Raw genomic sequence first — 24,346 nt, 5'->3', positions numbered from 1 at the left:
TCGTATAAAGGAAGCAATTAAGTCTGGAGAAAATAAAATGACACCATGCTTTGAGAATAAGACCCCTAAAGGTCTTTATTGTTTTGTCAGATTGTTCTTCCAGCTCTAAAACACCTGCTTTACATTTAATTAAAGTCGATGAGGTCAGCCCAACGCAAGAGACAGTGGCTGCTTAATAGCTACGAGAAATCACAGAAGTTATACAATTTAGGAAACTTGCCAAATAAGTAAAAGTAAGGTTCCTTTCTTTCCCCCCCAACTTGCACAAATCGCATGCTTCTGCCTAACCACTGTCTTAATAAGATGCCTGTAACCTAGAAGCATCTGGCTCGGCAACAAAGTTAGGCCCAGATTTATCAAGCCTTGGAGAGTGATAAATTACACTGTGACAAAGTACCAACCAATCAGCTCCTAACTGTCATTTTTTTAAACACAGCCTATAACATGGCAGTTAGGGTTCAGTTTGATTTGCTGATGGACGGGATGTTGGCTGTATACCGACACAGGCCCATCCCGTCTATCAGAATCCCGACAGACCCCATTGATCCCCCTAACCCTCACCTTTTTCCTACCCTAACCTTAACCCTCCCTTGTGGGTGCCTAGCCCTAACCCTCCCAGGTGGTGTCTAACCCTCCCCGCTTGGTGCCTAACCCTAACCCTCCCCTTCTAAGTGCCTAAACTTAGCCCTCCCTCCCTGCTCCCTAACCTTCCCGTCCCTGCTCCCTAACCCCCCTTCGCCTGCCTAAACCTAACCCCACACCCCGGCGGCAAGATAATCGGGATGCTGGCTGCCGGTAATGTGATGCTGGCATCCCGTGTGGCGTCAGTATGTAGACGCCGGCAATGCTTCCTCCCTTGGGATCCCCGCGTCGGTATATTGGCCGCTGGGATCCCACCCGCTGGGAAGCTAAATGCTTCCCGGCAGTTAGGAGCTGGTTGGTTGGTACTTTATCACTATGCAATTTATCACTCTCCAAGGCTGATAAATCTGGACCTTAGTGATAAGTGAACAAAAGCCACTTGGAACAAAATGAAATGCCATCAGTACAACACCTACAGTTCATAAGCAGCAGCTAACGCCAATTACTGAGACTGCGAGGATGTCTATCACTTCAAAGTTAAAGTGTGCTCATGGCTTACACACAGTGCAGAGAAGCCATTTTGTGAACGGAACCTACATTCTCAGAGGATGCTGAAAACTAGGTAAGCACACAAAATGGCTGCCTCCATTGTACGAAAGCAATGGGTGCTAGGGGATGTCTACTCAACAATAATTTTAAGCACTGAAGTTATACCACAACCAGAATACAATTTTTTGTCAAACATGTCTTTTATGAAGTCTGCAAACTACCACAGAAAATGGAGGTCTTTGTCATACAGAGCATATGTGTGTTTAAGTGACAGGCGTAGCTATCAATTATATGTGAATAACTCTAATAAGGGGCTAGCTTTGAGATAAAATTATAGACTGCAAACAGCTCTCACGTGACCAGCTCTCCATTGGTGCTTACTTACCACTCTCGGCATCTAGAAAAAAGTTTTCAGAGCCAGGACCGTGAAGAGAATATCGTATCTCGGCGTTGGTTCCGATGTCTGCATCTGTAGCGCTAATTTTAAGGAGCATTTTATTTGGAGGAATGTCTTCTTGAAAGGATGCTGTGTTTATAACCTGTGGACAGAAAATCCCTTTTAGCTACTACTGCTCCAAATATCACTCTGCAGGACTTCATTTCCAACTCACAATTTTTTGTTTTATTTAGGAGACAGAATGGTCTCACAGTGTGACACCTCTGTTCTAACAATTCTGCCCATTCTAATTAGCTACTAAAAATAACCAGAGACCGCAGTTTAAATATATTTTCTAACAAATATTTTCTCATACTTTTATAAAACAGGCACAATTAAAAAGATCACTTTCCCTCACCCATAGACTGACTAGTCCAGGCCTGGCCAACCTGTGGCTCTGCAGCTGTTGTAAAACTACAAGTCCCATCATGCCTTGCCACCGTTTTGCTATTAGGGAATGCTAAAACTGTGACAGGGCATGCTGGGATGTGTAGTTTCACAACATCTGGAGAGCCACAGGTTGGCCAGGCCTGCTCTAGTCAATACAGCCGTATTGATCAATATTTGCCTCCATGCTATACCATGTTCCTTGGCCAGATAACAAAACTTTAGCGCACCACTCTGACAAAAGGAAAGACAATCAGTAAATTAATCAAGCAGTGAAAGTTATTGTGAAAGATATTGGTAACCAATACTGGTTAATCTAGAATCAGACTTTAGTAGAAACTCAGGGGCCTATGTAATAGAGTGAGGTACCACACAGTGCGAAACGCCAGACAAAAGACTGTTACCATGCTTGGCCAGAATCGGATTGGCTCATTGGGTTATTACCGAGATCCGCTGCAAGCCCTCTGCACTAGCACCTATAATCGGCATCGTTGACTGATGGTGACATCAACGATGACAACTGTGTGTGCAGAAGCGGGTACAGAGATCTGGCTGCCTCTAAACATTGTCCCATCATACATGGACTGTATGTGGATCCTAGCATTGCCCCGGTGAGCTACTCTGATTCTGTGTGTGGGGGCAAACTCGTCATCCCATAATCATGAGCACTCAGTACATGAATAAGACGGAACAATGATGCAAAAAATCAGGGTCAAAAGCACCAAAAGTGCAAAGAACAGGAACACAGTAATAAAGTAGAAGGTTTAAGAGTTCAGACAACAAAATAGGGATGACCATTGATGATTGATGGTTTTGCTATCAATGGGGAGTAAAAAAATCCCTTGACCTAACTGAACATGTCCAACAGCAGTTCTGATCATTTGTGAAGACTCGAAACCATTGATGATGGTGTAACCATTCGTGGCTATCCCCTAATGGTCAAATATTATTGACTATCAATGGTTACACCATTGATCGACAACTCTGCAATGAAGGTACCAAACCCACTGCTCACATAAGTCAAGTGGGAGAATGGCACTCGCCCAACGTCAATGTTATAGAACGCACAGACAAGTGGGAGCAGACCCTCTAATGTGGTAGACAGATAAGTGCAAAAAGTTTTACCTTTCTTTCACTAAACTTAGCTTCAATTACCAACATTTTCATTTTAATTTTTTATCATCAATGAGCCATGAAGGTTTATTTTTACATGGCCTAATGTCCAATAAGCACAGCCATAGCGGAACATACCATTTACATTAGAGATATTCTTGCTTGTCTTATAAGAAAAGTTTATATCCCACCATACCTGGTCACACACTGGGCTGTTGTCATTGACGTCCGTTACAGAGACCTCCACAACAGTCTGAGACACAAAAAGACCATCAGTGGCTGTGATGTTGAGATAGAACATGTCCTGCTCTTCACGGTCCAAAGATCGTTTAACGTAAACTTTCCACTCATTCTGTATCAGTCCTAAGGCAAATTTTCCCTTGGGGTTTCCACCTGAAGCCAAAGTAAGGAATATGCCGTTATTACTGATGTGGTGGAGGCCCATTCAAATAAAGGTAAGCATAGAAATAGCATCCTCTCTGTGACATTATAGAAGTGTAGCTGAGGCGAAAGCGTAGATTGTAAAAACACCTTGTAAAAGGTTTCTTAGCACGTAGGTGTCTTGAGGATCTACCTAATTGCGAGCTGTTCCACTATTGTTGTTTCACCCGTCTACACATTATGTTATCCTAATAATGTTTTCTATTTTAACTTTATTTTTGTAACTGTCTCTGCATTTTATATCTGAAGCACTTTTTTATATTAAACCTAAAATTTTACAAGTTTGTCCTTGTTGCTCTAAAAAAGCTATAAGCCTTTAAACCACTTAACTGGCATGATCAGATTTCATGCAACCGTGCCGTCCCACCCTGTCCCCCCGTTTTTGACGAGGAGATCCGTTCTGCAGATGTGCATAATACAATGTTTAAATATTTTTAACAAAACTTTTTCAACTTTATTAAATAAAATACATTTTAAAAAACAATGTTGTTAACGCTTTTGAAGGGAAAAATCGTCAGTTAAGTGGTTTTAAGAAGAAAAAGTATTGCATGACACTTTGAGTGCTCGGGTGAGATTTGTTAACTCTTTAAATGCTAAGGTGCGGGGCCATAACCAGGGTGGTGCAAGGTGAGCCTCGTACACAGCGCTGCTTGGTAGGTAAGCTGTTGTCGGCACTTGTCAATTATCTCTTTTAATTAATTACTTTCACTTATAGCTTCCCTCCTCTTTGAGGCCTGACATCTCCTGACTGCACGTTTCCTTCCCACACCCCTTCTGTTACTAATACAACATTCATGAACTTAACTTGAGAGCTCTTTGTTATTTAGTCACACTGTCTTTCATTTCATTTCAAAATGCTGACATACCTGGGATTCAAACCCATTGCTTGTGGCATTGCACTCAGACACTCTATTCATTGAGCTATCTGACCCTGCACAGAAAGCTAGAGAATTCTAACTATTTGAAGCTCACCTTGTACATGGTGAAAAAATAATCTGCATGGCAGCTGAGCAGATCTATTTAGTGTGTGGCTGCAAGGGATTGGACGTGTGGACTACATATATCTGCTCAATTGCAATGCTGATTATGTTTTACAAAGTAAACGTAGCTTCATACAGTTAGAAATCTCATAGCTTTTATGCAGGATCAAATAGCTCAATAAGTAGGATGTCTGACTAGACTGCAACAGGTTATGAGTTTGAATCCTGGGTAAGGAAGTACTGTATATTGAAATTTGTTATTTAATAATGAAAGGGGCATCATAGCATGGGTTTTTTGCTGGGATTCATTTTCTTATGTCCCTTCTCCATGAGGGCATGCACCTTATGTCCCCATTCTCTTTCTGGCACAGGGCACCAAAGAGTCTAGTTACCGCTCTGATAAGATCTAAAGTGATAACCACTTGACAACCAAAGTGGCTGTGATTAAGTTGTGAAGCCTCTGAGGGCTTGGACACTGCTGTTCATGGTTCTTCTAGCTAGGGGTGGTGGACCTCTTTGAACCATAAGGGTTTGTTCAACAGTTGCTCATGCAGCGTTCTAAGCGCAGAGTCAGCAAGGCACCTTGACAATCGTACAGTCATTGGAATCATTGATCCTGGCACATCTGGCAGTGTAAAGCACTGGTCAGTCATACAACTTGAGCGTGGAATAAGGAATTGCTGACAAAATGCTTATCTGGGCAAGCCACAATCCTGCTTTCTACCTAACAAAACTTAAGAGGCGGGGAACAATCAGAGATATCGCCACAGTTCAATCCTCTCTACATTTCAGTCACACAAGACGGAGCACTTTGTCCTTGTATTAGCTAACGAGAAAATGTCATTACCTTTCATTATGCTACGAAGGAAAATCAGCAGATTCTATTAGGGATTCGTTAATACGTGTTATCGTGCAGCTGTGCAGCATCCTTGATTATTAGGTTTGCAAAAAGAAAAAAAAGTTGACGTGACATAGGAAAGACACGGCAGTACTAAACAGCCCTAACGAGGGGTCATTTGAGGAACAGTTCAGAGATAAGCATTTTAATTAGATAGAATTTATCAGAATGAAGGCTGGTAAGGAGAACGTTAGATGAAGCAGAACAACCTTGTATTAGCCTGGAACACTGACATTGAAAGTGGCAATAACACTTTTCCACATCATTAACGGCACAGAGACAGATCCTCCTTGGGTAAGCTGTGATTTTTTATTAAGTTGCAGGCAATGTGTATCTATCTAAAATAGTGGTTACCCCATAAGTTCTTATATGGTGGATCACGTAATTACCTGGGCCTATAGGAGCAAAGGCAAACGTGGAGGGGGGGGGGGGTTCTGGTTGCCTGGAAACTATATCGTACGATTACTAGAGCTGACACCACATCATGCAGTGTAAGGGACAGAGCGGAGCTGCTGCACATGCCCAGTGGTAGTAGCTTCTTCTACCAAGTTTGCTGTGTGTGTAGATGTGAGTCCTCAATCAGTGATCTGGACTAGAGAGTAGCTGCCAGGAAGGAGAGACAGGAGCCTTACCACGAGGTGGGAAATGTGCAGTACCTGCTCTATTATGTTTGTGTATTTATTTATTTATAGTATGATTAACCTTTTCATGACCACTTAACTTATATATATTATTTAAATATGTTTGATTCAGCCTATACTATAGACCATCTATAGTGTTAAATATTAATTCTGTATTCCTTACAGTATCCAGTGTATAAAAAGACCAATGTTTACATCAATGTCCAGGATCGTTACTTGGTTCTTCTACCCGTCTCCAAGACTCCCGCACTTGCTCCAATGTTCCGGAGAAGAAGAGATTGTGGATTGCATTTGTAAACCCCCCTCAAGAAATCCATTGCCGTTGAGGTGAGGGGACAAGCTTCCTCCCAATCTGGCCACGTACCCTCCCCTTTCCCCGTGATCAGTTATTTTCTCAATGGTCCTGTATATCGACTGTGACCTTGTAGACAGGAGAAAGCCAACACTGGTAAAACGCTACTTGAAGCATTTTAACAGTGCAGTCATTATAACTTTTTTAATAGTGCGTTTTTTATTAGGCGCCCATGTGCAGTCTCCTTGCAGCCAAGTGGGTCCCGCTGAACGAGACCCGTTTAGTTGCTAAGTGTGGCCCTAGCCTAAGTCCCAGATTCCAACATAGAACAAGGCAGGAGTCATTGGCGTTTCTATAATGGGTGCAGTGTGTGCGGTGCACTCGGACCCCTGAGTCCAGGGGAGGCCCACACCGCACACACTGCACCCATTTATCCTATATTTTCCTTTCCGGAGTCCATCGTGACCGTGTGTGGGCCCCTTCCTCTCCCGTAGCCGTCGCGCCGCTGCTAGTGCACTGACCACTGAGACTCTGGCACAGTGCCAAAGTCTACACCACATGCGCAGGACTCCAACAAAATGCACGGCGGCCATTTTTTGTAGTCCTGCGCATGCGCTGTAAACTCTGGCACTGTGCCAGAGTCTACAGCGCTCAGAGCGCTAGCAGCGGCGCAACGGCTACGGGAGAGAAGGGGGCCCACACACGGAGTCTGCACACGGGTTCCCACCTCTCTAGAGACGCCCGTGGCATGAGTATACTAATGTATCCAACAGATGTTTTACAGACAGGATGACAATAAAAAACAATGCTTAAGAAAATTATATGATAGTATACATGAGATTATATTAAATTGCTATGATATGGGACATTAAACGAATAAACAGAAATAAAAGATTAAGCTCTGTATTTATCGTTTTTTGGAGTGTATGGATTTAGAATCATGAGAAATTCAGAAACTTTGGATAATAACAAAAGTTAATAGAAAAGAAACAAGAGTAGTAAGAAGAATTTAAGAGTCATGACCTTGTATGGTACAGATGTATCTTATTGAGGTGAGATAAGACGTGTGAGCGGGTAAGGGTAGAGCCAGAAAATAAAACAATAAAAACCCTCAAATTGTCATTACTTAATAGATATTAATTCTGACAGAAATATATTGAATGCATCCATTTAGCCCAGATGCTATCGAACTTAGAAAGCGAAACACGAGACATGAAAACATATTTATCATTATCTACAGATGTATTAACTAAATGTACCCACGCTTCAAATGTAGGGTCTGAATGAGCCAGCCAAGAGCGGGCTATGCACAAATTGGTCAAGGAGCATAAATTAATGACATATTGGTTATCTGGATTATTAAGTACTATATAATCCTGAGCACCCAATATGCAGAATTTAGGAGTGAGAGCTTGCCCAGGAATACCAGCAGCCACAATCGGGGTTTTTAGCCTAGTCCAAAATGAGCTGACAACAAAACATTCCCATATAAGATTCCAGAAAGAGCCTAGATTGTTCCCACATTTAGGGCAGGCTGGAGAGGAGCGACCTCCAAATTGAGCTAATCTAGCAGGTGTCAAGTAGGTTTTGTGGAGAATAAAAATAGAATTTGTTGAAATCTAATGGAGACCTGTGGCTCGACGTGGGAGTTCTCTGGCTAAATTCCATTCCTCATCACATAGAGGACCAAGGAGTTTATTTACTAAGCTTAGGACGAGATAAGGTGGAGGGAGATAAATTACCAGCCAATCAGCTCCTAACTGCCATGTCAGAGGTAGGATGGCCAATTCCAGGATTGGGATCGTCGGGATCACGGTATTTAAGCATAAAATTGGTTGGGATTCAATCCTGGGATTGGAATTTCGATCCCAGAGATTTTGGGATTAGAAAGCCCCCTTGTTTTGTCAATGCCTGGCAGCGTTGAGCCTCCTCAGGAGGTTCAGAAGCTGCCCAGTTTCCTACTCCTGGCTCCTCCTGCCCCCCGGCTGTGCGCACTGCGCAGCCCGACGTGAAGTCAGAGGTCTTGCTGCGCAGTCTGACGCCAGCCACCCGCGCTGCCCGAACCCCACCTCGCCTGCTGCAACTGAGCCCACCCGCACTCCCAGAGGATAGTGAGTAAGTCTGTGGGCTGGGCGGGCCCGGGAAGGGGGTGGGGACACTGAAGATTTTAATTTTAAAATCTTCAACCCAATCCCGGATATTCCGGGAATCCCGGGATTGATCATTTTTCAATTCCGATACCCGGGATTTAAAAAAAGGCACGGGATTGGCCTCCCTAGTCACAGGCTGGGTTTGAAAAATGACAATTAGGAGCTGATTGGCTGGTACTTTATCGCCTTCCAAGGCTTAGTAAATAGACCCATATGTTCTTTTTCCCAATGTACTCGCAACCCGGGGAGTGTCTCTGTGTGGTGTTCAGCTAGAAGGAAGGAGTATGCCATAGATATGGATTTAACTCGTCCTAGTTTGGTAATAAACACTTGCGGAAGGCGCAAGGACTGGTGGGCTGTCCCTGAACTGTGTCTAGAGAGCATGTCTAAATTGTAAATCTCAAAGGTACTGTATGGGAGAGATCAAACTCATCCTTCAATTGCTGACATGATTTCATAATATTTGCATCGTATATTTGCCCAATGTTATCAATTCCCCTAGTTTTCCATGCCTGCTTGTCTGATATAGTATGCAATTCAGAGAGCCATTAGGAGGGCCAGTCATTATAACTTTAAACAAGCCGCTTTGAGAGCATTATAACCGCGTCGGAATCCCGGCGCAGTCTTTCTCCGGTCTACATAGTCACTGTCAGCATAGAGTCTGTAGACATTATGGGGGAGATTCAAATTTTCCGTCCTCCCCTCCCGCCCCATCACGCCCGCCGGCAGTATTCAAATGTTTGCTGCCGATGGACGCAATATCAGCATTTCAGCTTGCCACTCCATGGAGTGGCAAGCTGAAATGCGTGAAAAGTGACCCGTTTGGACGCCCAAACGGGACTTTTCACGAGTGCGCCCATGACTTTAGTCGGGTTTAGCTGCTTTGCCCGTCTCTTATGGGCGATCAGCTCGATAATGGGGATGATAGAATATCACCTCCGCGATCTCCCGTAACTTTAGACGGGAGATCGGGCGCAATAAAACATTTGAATCTCGCCCTATAACTACTACATACAGACTGAAGGCATGGATCCACAGTGACTTCTGAAATTGCTATACTGCAGACATTAAGGACCCAAGTAGTTTAAATCATGCAAAATCTTAAATATTATTTTCTTATGCAATAATTTTATATATAAAATATATGTGTATATATATATATATATATATATATATATATATATATCTGCAGGCTTCCCCAAATAATTATTTATTTGAGTAAAACGATTGTGTATTGCAGAGTAAAGTGACTTAAAATTCCGTGTAAGCTATTTCAGCACATTTGCATAAATGGGCGTGTTTTTAACATATGAGACCAATCACAATCATCATCAACAGTGTTACACTAACACCAGGGTGAGAGCACGTGCTTTCCAGGCGCCTGCCACCGCGTACACTTGCGAGTTTTCTCCGGCCAGTTTTGTCCCATTTAGCGAGACAGCGCACATCACAAAACAGCAATTGAATTGCCAGACTGTAAGGGAGAGATTCAAATGTTTGAAAAGTCATTTGGGAGTCTGTTTTTTCCTATCTAATAGACAGCAAAAAACAGACACCCAACCGACTTTTCAAACAATTGAATTCCACCCTAAGAATGTATCTCCGTAAATTAAACTTTGTTCCTAACAAACAGGGATATTGCAGCAAAATAAAACTTTACAATCAATAGTAGCTCTCACGAGGTGAAGTATATGGTAGGCGGTTTATATTTATCATAAAAGTGAAATGAAAGTTCTCCATGTCTTCCAATGTTTTACTATCAATTTATAGCACCAAGCATACAGTAGGTACTGCTTAGGAAACAGGTTCCATTTCCCTTACAAGCAGAGGAGTCAAGCGCTGTGTAATTCATTCCCCATTCTTTGCGGAGCGCTGCGCTCACTGTACTGAAATGATCTCTTAAGGACTAGCACTTGGAGGTCAGAGAGAGAGCACTGCTCTGCGACTGCAGCACTTGCAGAGTGAGCGGAAACATGTCCATTTATCATAACCGAGATACACGGAACATTACAGCTATGAATGCTCTGTACGGTTCCTAAGATATACTGTACAGGACTGAGATCTTAAAGTGGCACAGACAGCGACCAGGTGCATATAAATAAATGACGGAGCAGTCTCAGTCTGGGAGGATAAACAATAGCTTAAATGAATGCTAAGGAAAGGAACTATGGCCCTCATTCCGAGTTGTTCGCTCGCTAGCCGCTTTTCGCAGCATTGCACACGCTAAGCCGGCGCCCTCTGGGAGTGAATCTTAGCTTAGCAGAATTGCGAACGAAAGATTCGCAATATTGCGAAAAGATTTTTCTGTGCAGTTTCTGAGTAGCTCGAGACTTACTCTTCCAGTGCGATCAGTTCAGTGCTTGTCGTTCCTGGTTTGACGTCACAAACACACCCAGCGTTCGCCCAGACACTCCCCCGTTTCTCCAGACACTCCCGCGTTTTTCCCAGAAACGGCAGCGTTTTTTCACACACTCCCATAAAACGGCCAGTTTCCGCCCAGAAACACCCACTTCCTGTCAATCACACTCCGATCACCAGAACGAAGAAAAAATAAGAATTTACTCACCGGTAATTCTATTTCTCGTAGTCCGTAGTGGATGCTGGGAACTCTGTAAGGACCATGGGGAATAGACGGGCTCCGTAGGAGACTGGGCACTCTAAGAAAGAATTAGGACTACTGGTGTGCACTGGCTCCTCCGTCTATGCCCCTCCTCCAGACCTCAGTTAGGGAAACTGTGCCTGGAAGAGCTGACACAACAAGGAAAGGATTTGGAATCCCGGGTAAGACTCATACCAGCCACACCAATCACACCGTACAACTCGTGATAACTATACCCAGTTAACAGTATGAATAACAACTGAGCCTCACTGAACAGATGGCTCAGAACAATAACCCTTTAGTTAGGCAATAACTATATACAAGTATTGCAGACAATCCGCACTTGGGATGGGCGCCCAGCATCCACTACGGACTACGAGAAATAGAATTACCAGTGAGTAAATTCTTATTTTCTCTGACGTCCTAGTGGATGCTGGGAACTCCGTAAGGACCATGGGGATTATACCAAAGCTCCCAAACGGGCGGGAGAGTGCGGATGACTCTGCAGCACCGAATGAGCAAACTCAAGGTCCTCCTCAGCCAGGGTATCAAACTTGTAGAATTTTGCAAACGTGTTTGATCCCGACCAGGTAGCAGCTCGGCAAAGTTGTAAAGCCGAGACCCCTCGGGCAGCCGCCCAAGAAGAGCCCACATTCCTTGTGGAATGGGCCTTCACAGATTTAGGATGCGGCAGTCCAGAATGTGCAAGTTGAATCGTGGAGCAGATCCAGCGAGCAATAGTCTGCTTAGAAGCAGGAGCACCCAGCTTGTTGGGTGCATGCAGGATAAACAGCGAGTCAGTCTTTCTGACTCTAGCCGTCCTGGAAACATAGATTTTCAGGGCCCGGACTACGTCCAGCAACTTGGAGGCCTCCAAGTCCCGAGTAGCCGCAGGCACCACAATTGGTTGGTTCAAATATACCACCTTAGGGAGGAATTGCTGATACCACCTTAGGGAGGAATTGGGGACGCGTCCTCAATTCTGCTCTGTCCATATGGAAGATCAGATAGGGGCTTTTACAGGACAAAGCCGCCAATTCTGACATCCGCCTAGCCGAAGCCAAGGCCAAAAGCATGACCACTTTCCACGTGAGATTTTAATTCCACGGTCTGAAGTGGCTCAAACCAATGTGATTTTAGGAAATCCAACACAACGTTGAGATCCCAAGGTGCCACCGGGGGCACAAAAGGGGGCTGAATGTGCAGCACTCCCTTAACAAACGTCTGAACTTCAGGCAGTGAAGCCAGTTCTTTTTGAAAGAAAATAGACAGGGCCGAAATCTGGACTTTAATGGAACCCAATTTTAGGCCCATAGTCACTCCTGACTGTAGGAAGTGCAGAAAACGACCCAGCTGAAATTCTTCTGTGGGGGCCTTCATAGCCTCACACCAAGCAACATATTTTCGCCATATGCGGTGATAATGCTTTGCTGTCACATCTTTCCTAGCTTTTATCAGCGTAGGAATGACTTCAACCGGAATGCCCTTTTCCATCAGGATCCGGCGTTCAACCGCCATGCCGTCAAACGCAGCCGCGGTAAGTCTTGGAACAGACAGGGCCCCTGCTGTAGCAGGTCCTGTCTGAGAGGCAGAGGCCAAGGGTCCTCTGAGATCATTTCTTGCAGTTCCGGGTACCAAGTCCGTCTTGGCCAATCCGGAACGATGAGTATAGTTCTTACTCCTCTCTTTCTTATTATCCTCAGCACCTTTGGTATGAGAGGAAGAGGAGGGAACACATAAACCGACTGGTACACCCACGGTGTCACTAGAGCGTCCACAGCTATTGCCTGAGGGTCCCTTGACCTGGCGCAATATCTTTTTAGCTTTTTGTTTAGGCGGGACGCCATCATGTCCACCTGTGGCCTTTCCCAACGGTTTACAATCAGTTGGAAGACTTCTGGATGAAGTCCCCACTCTCCCGGGTGGAGGTCGTGCCTGCTGAGGAAGTCTGCTTCCCAGTTGTCGACTCCCGGAATAAACACTGCTGACAGTGCTATCACGTGATTTTCCGCCCATCGGAGAATCCTTGTGGCTTCTGCCATCGCCATCCTGCTTCTTGTGCCGCCCTGTCGGTTTACATGGGCGACCGCCGTGATGTTGTCTGACTGAATCAGCACCAACTGGTTTTGAAGCAGGGGTCTTGCCTGACTTAGGGCATTGTAAATGGCCCTTAGTTCCAGAATATTTATGTGTAGGGAAGCCTCCTGACTCGACCATTGTCCTTGGAAGTTTCTTCCCTGAGTGACTGCCCCCCAACCTTGGAGGCTTGCATCCGTGGTCACCAGGACCCAGTCCTGTATGCCGAATCTGCGGCCCTCTAGAAGATGAGCACTCTGCAGCCACCACAGCAGAGACACCCTGGCCCTCGGGGACAGGGTGATCAGCCGATGCATCTGAAGATGCGATCCGGACCACTTGTCTAACAGATCCCACTGAAAGATCCTTGCATGGAATCTGCCGAATGGAATTGCCTCGTAAGAAGCTACCATCTTTCCCAGGACTCGCGTGCAGTGATGCACCGACACCTGTTTTGGTTTCAGGAGGTCTCTGATCAGAGATGACAACTCCTTGGCGTTCTCCTCCAGGAGAAACACCTTCTTCTGTTCTGTGTCCAGAATCATACCCAGGAACAGCAGACGCGTCGTAGGAACCAGCTGCGACTTTGGAATATTCAGAATCCAGCCGCGCTGTTATAGCACTTCCTGAGATAGTGCTACTCCGACCAACAACTGCTCCCTGGACCTCGCCTTTATAAGGAAATTGTCCAAGTATGGGATAATAATAACTCCCTTCTTTCGAAGGAGTATCATCATTTCGGCCATTACTTTGGTAAATACCCTCGGTGCCGTGGACAGACCAAACGGCAACGTCTGGAATTGGTAATGGCAGTCTTGTACCACAAAACGGAGGTACACCTGGTGAGGTGGGTAACTGGGAACATGCAGGTAAGCATCCTTGATGTCCAGTGATACCATGTAATCCCCTTCTTCCAGGCTTGCAATAACCGCCCTGAGCGATTCTATTTTGAACTTGAACCTCCTTATATAAGTGTTCAAGGATTTCAAATTTAGAATGGGTCTCACCGAACCGTCTGGTTTCGGTACCACAAACATTGTGGAATAGTAACCCCGTCCCTGTTCAAGGAGGGGAACTTTTATTATCACCTGCTGGAGGTACAGCTTGTGAATTGCCGCCAGCACTACCTCCCTGTCCGGGGGAGTGGCTGGCAAGGCTGATTTGAGGTAACGGCGAAGGGGAGACGTCTCGAATTCCAGCTTGTATCCCTGAAGTTCCGGAGACGGGCCCCCACCGCACCTGGCTCCACCAGTGGAGCCCCAGCGTCATGCGGTGGATTCAGTGGAAGCAGGGTAGGATTTTTGTTCTTGGGAACTGGCTGTATGGTGCAGCTTTTTACCTCTACCCCTGCCTCTGGGCAGAAAGGACGCGCCTTTAACCCGCTTGCCTTTCTGGGGCCGAAAGGACTGTACCTGATAATACGGTGCTTTCTTAGGCTGTGAGGGAACCTGAGGTAAAAATGTCCCTCTGTGCATCTCTCATAGATAAGACTACGTCTTTAATATGCTCTATGGTTAGCAATATAGTGTCCCTGTCAAGGGAATCAATGTTATCAGACAGGGAATCAGACCACGCTGCTGCAGCACTGCACATCCATGCTGAAGCAATAGCAGGTCTCAGTATAGTACCTGAGTGTGTACATACAGACTTCAGGATAGCCTCCTGCTTTCTATCCGCAGGCTCCTTTAAGGCGGCCGTATCCTGAGATGGCAGTGCCACCTTTTTTGACAAGCGTGTGAGCGCTTTATCCACCCTCGGGGATGTCTCCCAGCGTAACCTGTCCTCTGGCGGGAAAGGGTACGCCATCAGTAACTTTTTAGAAATCACTAGTTTCTTATCGGGGGAAGCCCACGCTTCTTCACACACTTCATTCAACTCATCTGATGGGGGAAAAACCACTGGTTGCTTTTTCTCCCCAAACATAATACCCTTTTTAGTGGTACCTGGGTTAATGTCAGAAATGTGCAACACATTTTTTATTGCCGTAATCATGCAACGGATGCCCCTTGTGGATTGTGTATATGTCTCATCCTCGTCGACACTGGAGTCAGACTCCGTGTCGACATCTGTGTCTGCCATCTGAGGTAGCGGGCGTTTTTGAGCCCCTGATGGCCTTTGAGACGCCTGGGCAGGCACTGGCTGAGAAGCCGGCTGTCCCACGGCTGTTACGTCATCCAGCCTTTTATGTAAGGAGTTGACACTGTCGGTTAATACCTTCCACATATCCATCCACTCTGGTGTCGACCCCGCAGGGGGTGACATCACATTTATCGGCACCTGCTCCGCCTCCACATAAGCCTCCTCATCAAACATGTCGACACAGCCGTACCAACACACCGCACACACACACAGGGAATGCTCTGACTGAGGACAGGACCCCACAAAGTCCTTTGGGGAGACAGAGAGAGAGTATGCCAGCACACACCACAGCGCTATATAAACAGGGATTTACACTACACAAAGTGATTTTCCCTATAGCAGCTATAATACACAGTTTTGCGCCTAAATTTAGTGCCCCCCCCTCTCTTTTTTACCCTATTGAGCCTGGAAACTGCAGGGGAGAGCCTGGGGATCGTCCTTCCAGCGGAGCTGTGAAGAGAAAATGGCGCCAGTGTGCTGAGGGAGATAGCCCCGCCCCTTTTTCGGCGGGCTTCTCCCGCTCTTTATATTAATATTATGGCAGGGGATTTTTACACATATATAGTTTATTAGACTATATTATGTGTTTTTTGCCATTTTAAGGTAATCTAATTGCAGCCCAGGGCGCCCCCCCAGCGCCCTGCACCCATCAGTGACCGGAGTATGTGGTGTGCATGGGGAGCAATGACGCACAGCTGCAGTGCTGTGCGCTACCTTAATGAAGACCGGAGTCTTCAGCCGCCGATTTCCAGGACGTTCTTCTTGCTTCTGGCTCTGCAAGGGGGACGGCGGCGCGGCTCCGGGACCGGACGACCGAGGCTGGGCCTGTGTTCGATCCCTCTGGAGCTAATGGTGTCCAGTAGCCTAGAAGCCCAAGCTAGCTGCAAGCAGGTAGGTTCGCTTCTCTCCCCTAAGTCCCTCGTAGCAGTGAGTCTGTTGCCAGCAGATCTCACTGAAAATAAAAAACCTAATAAATACTTTCTTTTCTAGGAGCTCAGGAGAGCCCCTAGTGTGCAACCAGCTCGAGCCGGGCACAGATTCTAACTGGGGTCTGGAGGAGGGGCATAGAGGGAGGAGCCAGTGCACACCAGTAGTCCTAATTCTTTCTTAGAGTGCCCAGTCTCCTGCGGAGCCTGTCTATTCCCCATGGTCCTTACGGAGTTCCCAGCATCCACTAGGACGTCAGAGAAAACCTTGTAATGCCGTGAGTAAAATACCAAACTTCTTAGAAAATTTACTTGGCGCAGTGCGAACATTGCGCATGCGCAGTTTGCGGAAAATCGCTGCGATGCGATGAAAAAGAACGAGCGAACAACTCGGAATGAGGGCCTATATGTTCCATAGACAGCTGAATTGTATTCCAATAAAAGATATGTATTGTCAAAGTCAGAAAAATGTCTCTATGCACGTTGCCATATTTGCACCGCACACTGGTCCGCGCTGCGCATGCGTACGCTCTCCCGTGAAGGCGCATACCCGCGATAGCGTGCACTCGCAGGCGCGGTATGCGTATTTACGGTAGAGTTTATGTAGTCGTAGCGTGCGACTCATTCGTTACAAATGTTCACAATTAATGTAGTTTGTAGATCGTGGTCCCCTTGATAGATTCTGAAAGTTTGGTTAAAATAGAAGGTCCCTGGTTAAAGGAATCCCTCTTTGTATCGTACGAAGGGTCTGACAGGAATCATACAGCAGTGTTTGGTACCCATCGGAAGAGTATTTAATTAGTAATATTCCGGTGTTGGTTTGGAGCGTATTAATCGCTCGTGCGAATAGTTATGGACATAAGAAGTTTATGTCCATTTCTATTATTTACACATACTCAGGTATGCGGCGGGAAACCCAGTTTCCCACCCACCTGAGCTGTTGGAAATCGTCACAGCCCACCTGTATGAATCACCCTATGACCTTTTGTTATGATGCAGGGCCGAATTCCTTCGGCCAATGGACAATGGGATTGTAGGACCAGGAGATTGCATTGTGTGTGGGGCATAAATAGGCAGGCCGACCACATCCAGCTCTCACTCTCTCATCAACGGTTATCTGCTGATAGCCGGGAGCTGGATATCGAGGCGCAGGCGATCATACCCTTTGTGCGTAAGTTTCTCTCCGTAATCATTGTCTTTCTGTGAGCCAATTTCTCTCATCTCTCTCTCTCTCTCTCTCTCTCTCTCTCTGTTCTGTTCTCTCATATCTCCCCTAGACTAGGCTAGTATTGTATTGTATTAGATAGTATTGTATTGTATTGCATTTAGGTCAGTGTAGTATTGTCTTTTTGTATTTATTGTTTAGTTCTGTGGTTAGGAAGTCTCTGTTATATTGTAGTGTATCATTTGTACTGTTATCCCCTTTTTCAAATATATTAGATATAATACAGTTAATAGGCTTTGGAACCTAAACCAGTATCTGTGTATTTTCTATAGTGTTAAGTGTTCACTTGAGCGTCGGTGACGCTCAAGCAGCTTTGTAGTTAGTCAGGTTACACAAGGTTGCACTTACACCCTGTATTCACATTAAGTTATTCTGTGTATTTCATTGGTATAAGGTTTAAACATTAAGGTATAGCGTTGTGAGCGTCTGCGCCGCTGGTGACCTCCTCGTGGTCTCGAGCGTATGCTACGCCATAGCGAATCATTACTCTAGTCATAACCAATAACGTGACCTGTGATCACTGGGCCATGAGCGAACGTGACGCTTGAGCGTCTCGCCTACGGCGGAGCGATCGTTACGCAAATAGCGTACCCTTACGGTACTTCTTAAGCAAACAGCGTACAGTGTTCTTAGACTTCATAAAGGGTTGTTTATACGACAAAAGTATTTAGAATTGTCAATTGGGGACTCGTCCTATCCTTCTCATATCTGCACTAGGTAGATCAGCAGACATTATCCCCCAGCAAAGGGTGGGAGGTTGTCTCCCAGTGCTGACGGGATAAGCGTCTGCTTCGCTTAGATAAAGAGTGCTGAAGGAATCCGGGAACCGGAAGTAAGAACAAAACGCTTGTGTCTTTTAAAAACTGTTTTATTTCTCTTCTGTCTTGCGTATACACGCACGCATACATTTATCTGCATTTCTTTTTCAATTTCGTATATCACTATTCCTGTTTGCCAATTTTTATAGTTGATAGAAAGTGCTAAAAAGAGATTTGCTGTTATTTCATAGTAAAGGTAATAGTTAAAGTATAGAACAACACACGATTTGTCTAGGAGACAAGGCAGTCAGTGTGGATTGCGGTAGATGATCAGGGATCATTTACATTGATAAAAGTATATATTGTGTTACGGTGGATCTTTGCATTGCGTACACGTGTCGCTAACAAAGACTAGCGTACGCAATCCAAAAGGCAGACGCACGCAGCGTACATTACGCAACGTAGCGTCTGGTTACGCTCACGTAGCTCAAGTCACGAAAAAGGTGAATTAGCGCAAAGCGAGAATTAGCGCAAAGGCGATAAGTAACGCACAGCGGTAGATAACGCGAAGCGGTAAATAACGCGAAGCGGTAAATAACGCAAATCTATTTTTGGAAAAAAAAAAATCTGAAATTTAGTTTAACAGATCCTGCTCCTAATTGGTAACACTGTTGGACTGAAGACAATTTCTGCGCAGAAATAGATATAGAAACAAAGTGTACATGTGTTGAGTGAGTGTGGTTTTGTATACATAAGTTTATACAACTTTAAGGTGGAACCAAAAGGAAAGCCGGGTACTCGTCAAGGGACATACGTGTAAGTGACATATACGGTGGCTAGGGAGGCATCCCTAGTTAAATAATATTTGAGCATTAGAGTATAGCGGACCATAAGGTAACAAGACCAGGAGGTCATAAGGTAACAAGACCAGGAGGTCGTAAGGTAAAAGGTCCGCTATAAAAGTCCAGTGGCACAACGCCTGGGGTGTTGGTGCAGAACCCATATAGGCCATACAAGCTCTTGCTGAAGGAATCGCGGCCGGAAACATCGATTCCATTGATCTTTCAGTACATAACAAGTAGTGCTTGTGTACTGAACGATTGGACCGCACGTAATTGTGTGCAGTAGTTAGTAATCTGACCTAATACCATTAGAGTAAAGTGGTCACAAACGCTATTTGTACATTCTGACGTGATTTGTGTAATTTTTTATTTTTAAAGGGAAGTTCGCTGGTCACTCAGGAACTATCTAACAACCCCAACTTTACTGGAAAGAGTAAGTGTCCTGCGGGTAACCCTCATATGTTCCAGTAAACTGAAGGTTCCATAGGGGCCCTGTATCGAGTACGCCAGCACCATATCGGTGTGATCAGGTCGTATTGGTCGAGGTGGGCGAGTGAGTGGGGTACTCGGTAAACCGCCACCGCCGGCCTACTGTGGAGTAATTTGGTTGTCTGAAAAGGCTTGCTGAAAACCTTGATACAGAGATCCAAGGAGGACTAAGCAACACCTGCAGACTATGGGGGCCAGTTGCTCAGGTAGGGGGCGATCAACCCTGGTTCAGGTTGATTCTGTGAACCGACCAGTTGGGTCGGCACGATATGTAATGTGTGAAAAATATGGAAGTCACACCGAATCTTTATGTGATGAATGGGAGAGAATGACTGTACAAGACAGGGACAAATTCCCAAGAATAGGTAGCTTTAGTCCAGAAGTGTTACAAAATTTAAGGAGGAGGATATGTCTCGTAAAATCAGCAAAGAGACGAATTCAGCATCATGATTATTTACAGTTATGGCACCAGGAAGGTGAGATACAGAGAGGTTTGGCTCTGGCGGCAGGATCTGGGGCAGTCAGGAAGCTGATAGCCACAGCTCCTCCTCCACCATACATTGCAGGAGAGAAGTTGATTACGGAGAGAAACGCACTGGGTTATAAAACAAAAACTCTTAGTAACCTTGTAAATGTTAATGATGTTAACCAAATAACTCATGCAAGTATTAACCCGTGCAAGATGTACCCTGTTTTGAACCTTCCTCAGGAGTGTGATCAAGAAGACGATTCAGCAACAATTTCAGCTCTCTCTCTTGCAGCCACCATAGCAGAGACCACAGTAGGCACAGCGACACCCACGAGATTAGTGAAAGCCCCTAGCGGAGGGATAGGTGAGGTCGTGTCAACGGGTAAGTACGGCACCATGCACTACACTGAAACAATTGTACCACAACAAGCAGTAGAATCTACACAGGAAGAGGCTGTTAGAATTGCTCCTGTAAGGGTAATAGCAGTTCCCAATGGAAAAACAGATGTGTCTGGAGCCACTCCCATAAGGAACATTGCCATGTACACTCCATTTTCCAGAATGGAATTAAGAACAATAGTGTCCGAATTTCCTGACCCCAGGAAGGATTTAGTTGCTAGCCAAAAATACATCAGGGATCTAGGTAACACTGTAGAACCCAACAACAAGGATTGGCAGATACTGCTAAGAGCTTGTTTACCTTCCAATGTTGACGCAACTCAATTTTTAGCTGACTGTGCATTGGATAAAGATGTACCGCTTACAGACGTGTACAACAAGGATAATGTAAAAAGGATAAATTTACAGCTAAAGGAGTATTTCCCTGCCGTTGTTAAATGGAATAAAATATTTTCCATTAAGCAAAAGGAGTCCGAAACGGCAACAGAATATTTTCACCGGGCACTATTAGAAATGGCAAAGTACACTGGTATAGAAGACATTAAGACCAACCCAAACCATCGAGAAGTAGCAGTATCTGTACTGATGGATGGTTTGAAAGAAACATTAAAAGCTAGGGTACAGACCACGCAGCCATGTTGGCGAGGTCTGTCAGTGTCCACATTGAGAGAGGCTGCTATTGATCACGACAGAAATATCACTAGGCACAGGGAATCGCAAAGTGATAAGTTGATGTCCGTAAGTATACAGGCGCTGACCACAAGGCAGCCTGCGTATGTACCACCGAATCCTGTGGGTAAGGCAAGTGTAATAACATGTTTTTCTTGTAACAGACCGGGACACTTTGCACGAGAATGTAGAACAAAGAATGTACAAAGATCTTTTCAACCCCCTAGACAACGACACGACACACGACATTGGGAGCAGGGTCCACAGAGGCGGAGTTTTGAGCCACATACAGGGGAAACAAAAAGATATCCCCCGAACAGAGATTGGCATGCCTCTGGTAGTTCCCAGCTAACCCCCGCACAAGTAGTCGCTGCCAGCGGGATTCAGGGAGGTCAGCATACCCAATAGGGGTGTGGCCATACCTGTAATCTGCACCCAGTTAAGTTGATTGCTAGTCTTGGAAGCGAACCAGAGATTGCAATCAATGTAGCTGGTAAAACTTTAAACTTTCTTGTAGACACAGGGGCGGCCAAGTCAGTGATAAATTCGACAGTGGGCATGAGAACCACTGGTAGGACAATTCCAGCCATGGGAGTAACAGGAGTAGTCCAGCACTACCCTGTTAGCAAACCAGCCGAGATTACAATAGGGCCTTTGCATACCAAGCATTCCTTTTTGCTGGCTGCATCGGCACCAACTAATCTCCTGGGAAGAGACTTACTATGTAAAATGGGTTGCGTCATTTATTGTACTCCTGAAGGTGTATTCTTGGACATACCTGAGAATCACGCTCAGGAAGTACGAGACATGTTAGACTCCCCATCAAAATTAATGTCACATTCCATTATGACAAATAGGAATCCATCCCAAGTAGAAGAGATGACATCTCAGATACCAGAGTCACTTTGGACAAAAGATGGACAGGACACTGGATTAATGGCAAACGTAGCTCCAGTAGTTGTACAAGTAAAAGATGGTAGGATAGCTCCAAAAATCCCACAGTATCCTCTGAAGCCAGAGGTGGAGTTAGGAGTTTTCCCAGTAATAGAGCGCTTGCTACAACAGGGCATTCTAGTAAGAACGTCCAGCACAGCAAATAGTCCCATCTTCCCTGTTAAAAAGAGTGGGGGGAGGGGTTACAGGCTAGTGCAAGATCTAAGGGGGATTAACAAAATAGTTGAGAGTCAGTTCCCCGTAGTGCCTAATCCAGCTGTCATCCTAATGCAAATCCCTCCCACTGCCAAATTTTTCACTGTTATTGACCTCTGCTCCGCATTCTTTTCGGTACCTCTGCACCCTGACAGCCAATATTTGTTTGCATTCACATACAGAGGAGTCCAATACACGTGGACTCGGTTACCCCAAGGTTTCATAGATAGTCCAAGTATATTTTCTCAAGCTTTGCATGATTGTTTACAGTCTTTCCAACCGGGGAGTGGATCAGTGTTGATACAGTACGTGGATGATCTACTACTGTGTTCTGATTCATTGGAGGCATCCCTGAAGGATACGAAACAGCTCCTGTTTCATCTTTCAGACACAGGTCACAAGGTTTCCAAAGACAAGTTACAATTATGCCAAACTAAGGTAAAATATTTGGGACACTGTCTAACACAAGGACTGAGACACCTGACCGCTGATAGAATCCAAGCCATTAGAGACATGACACTGCCACAAACCCAACAACAGATCAGGACGTTTCTAGGAATGTGTGGGTATTGCCGTAATTGGATCCCAGGGTTTTCCATATTGGCGCTACCTCTGCAGGAAATGGTCTCTTCAAACAAACCTGATCGGATTTCGCATACAGACGAATCTGAAACAGCATTTGAGAGACTCAAGCAATGCCTAACGCAGGCACCAGCACTAGGTATGCCAGACTATGGGAAACCCTTTGAACTATACGGAACAGAAAGTGCTGGGTGCGCAGCAGGTGTACTAACACAAAAACACGGTGATGCCAGCAGGCCAGTTGCATATTACAGCGCTCAGCTAGATACGGTAGCGCGATCCCTCCCCACATGCTTGCGTAGCGTTGCGGCGATAGCATTGCTAGTGACAAAAAGCGAAGATGTCGTGCTAGGCCACAACCTCACAATCCATACACCGCATGCGGTATCTGCCTTATTGAATTCTGCCCAAACCAGACACGTCTCATCAGCAAGGTTTACAAGATGGGAATTGGCATTAATGGCCCCAGTAAACATCACCATAAGGAGATGCAGTGCATTAAATCCTGCAACATTTCTCCCAGGTGTGCCTGGTCAGACACAAAGGGTGGAAGGTGAGAGTGATGGGGAAGGAGGATTTAATGCAAAGGAAGATACACATGATTGTATGGAATATTTGACCCAAAATTTTACCGCAAGGCCTGACATCAGTGACAATCCACTGGAAGATGCAGAACTCACGTTCTACACGGACGGTAGTTGTCACAGACAGTCAGACTCGGGAGACTTGTGTACTGGATACGCAGTCGTAGATGACCAAGACACCATAGAAGCGGAACCGCTAGGCCCACCTCACTCAGCCCAGGTTGCTGAACTGGTCGCCCTAACCAGAGCATGTGAATTGGCTAAGGGTAAGTCTGCCAATATCTACACCGATTCTAGATACGCCTTCGGGGTAGTCCATGATTTCGGAGCCCTATGGCGGCTCAGAAATTTCATGACGGCAGCTGGCACACCGATAGCGCATGCAGCTCATATAAAAAGGCTTCTAACAGCGATACAGGAACCCGACAGAGTGGCTGTTATCAAATGTAAAGCACATACATATAGCCAAGACCCAGTATCCCTTGGTAACAGCCGAGCAGACGAAGCCGCAAAGCTTGCAGCTGCTACCCCCATACGGACAGACACCACACAACTGATGGTATTTAATACCATCAACACACAAAAGTTGTGTGAGATGCAGAATTTGTGTTCCACACAGGAGAGAGCAGTCTGGAAGGCAAAGGGATATGGCCAGGAGTCCTCAGGGCTCTGGACGGATGGACATGGTAAACCGGTGGCCCCCAGGGCATACCTTCCATGTCTGGCTGAAGCAGCTCACGGGCTGACTCATCTAGGCAAGGAGGGGATGTGCAAATTGGTAAGAGCATACTGGTGCGCCCCAGGATTCTCCTCTCATGCGGGTAAAAGAGCAATGTCATGCCTTACCTGTCTGAGAAAGAATATTGGAAAAGCAATACCTACAGAACCATCCCATATCCCACCTGCCGGCGGCCCTTTCCAGGTAATACAAATTGACTTCATTCAATTACCCCCATGTCGAAATTTTAAAT

At 45.6% G+C, this 24,346-nt stretch overlaps 1 protein-coding gene across 6 annotated transcripts in view; it reads right to left on the bottom strand.

Moving 5' to 3' along the window:
* Nucleotides 1–24,346, bottom strand: part of FAT3 (FAT atypical cadherin 3) — a 781,930-nt gene that overhangs the window by 129,742 nt on the left and 627,842 nt on the right. For all 6 annotated transcript variants that reach the window (XM_063951418.1, XM_063951420.1, XM_063951422.1 and 3 more), the window contains 2 exons: nucleotides 3,264–3,460; nucleotides 1,517–1,670 (listed from right to left, as the gene is read on the bottom strand). In XM_063951418.1, coding sequence (XP_063807488.1) covers nucleotides 1,517–1,670; nucleotides 3,264–3,460 — 351 coding nt within the window. The remainder of the gene's footprint in view (nucleotides 1–1,516; nucleotides 1,671–3,263; nucleotides 3,461–24,346) is intronic.

The sequence above is a fragment of the Pseudophryne corroboree genome, chromosome 2 (genome assembly GCF_028390025.1).
Source record: "Pseudophryne corroboree isolate aPseCor3 chromosome 2, aPseCor3.hap2, whole genome shotgun sequence".
NCBI lineage: Eukaryota > Metazoa > Chordata > Amphibia > Anura > Myobatrachidae > Pseudophryne > Pseudophryne corroboree.
This window is presented reverse-complemented; position numbering and strand designations above follow the sequence as displayed.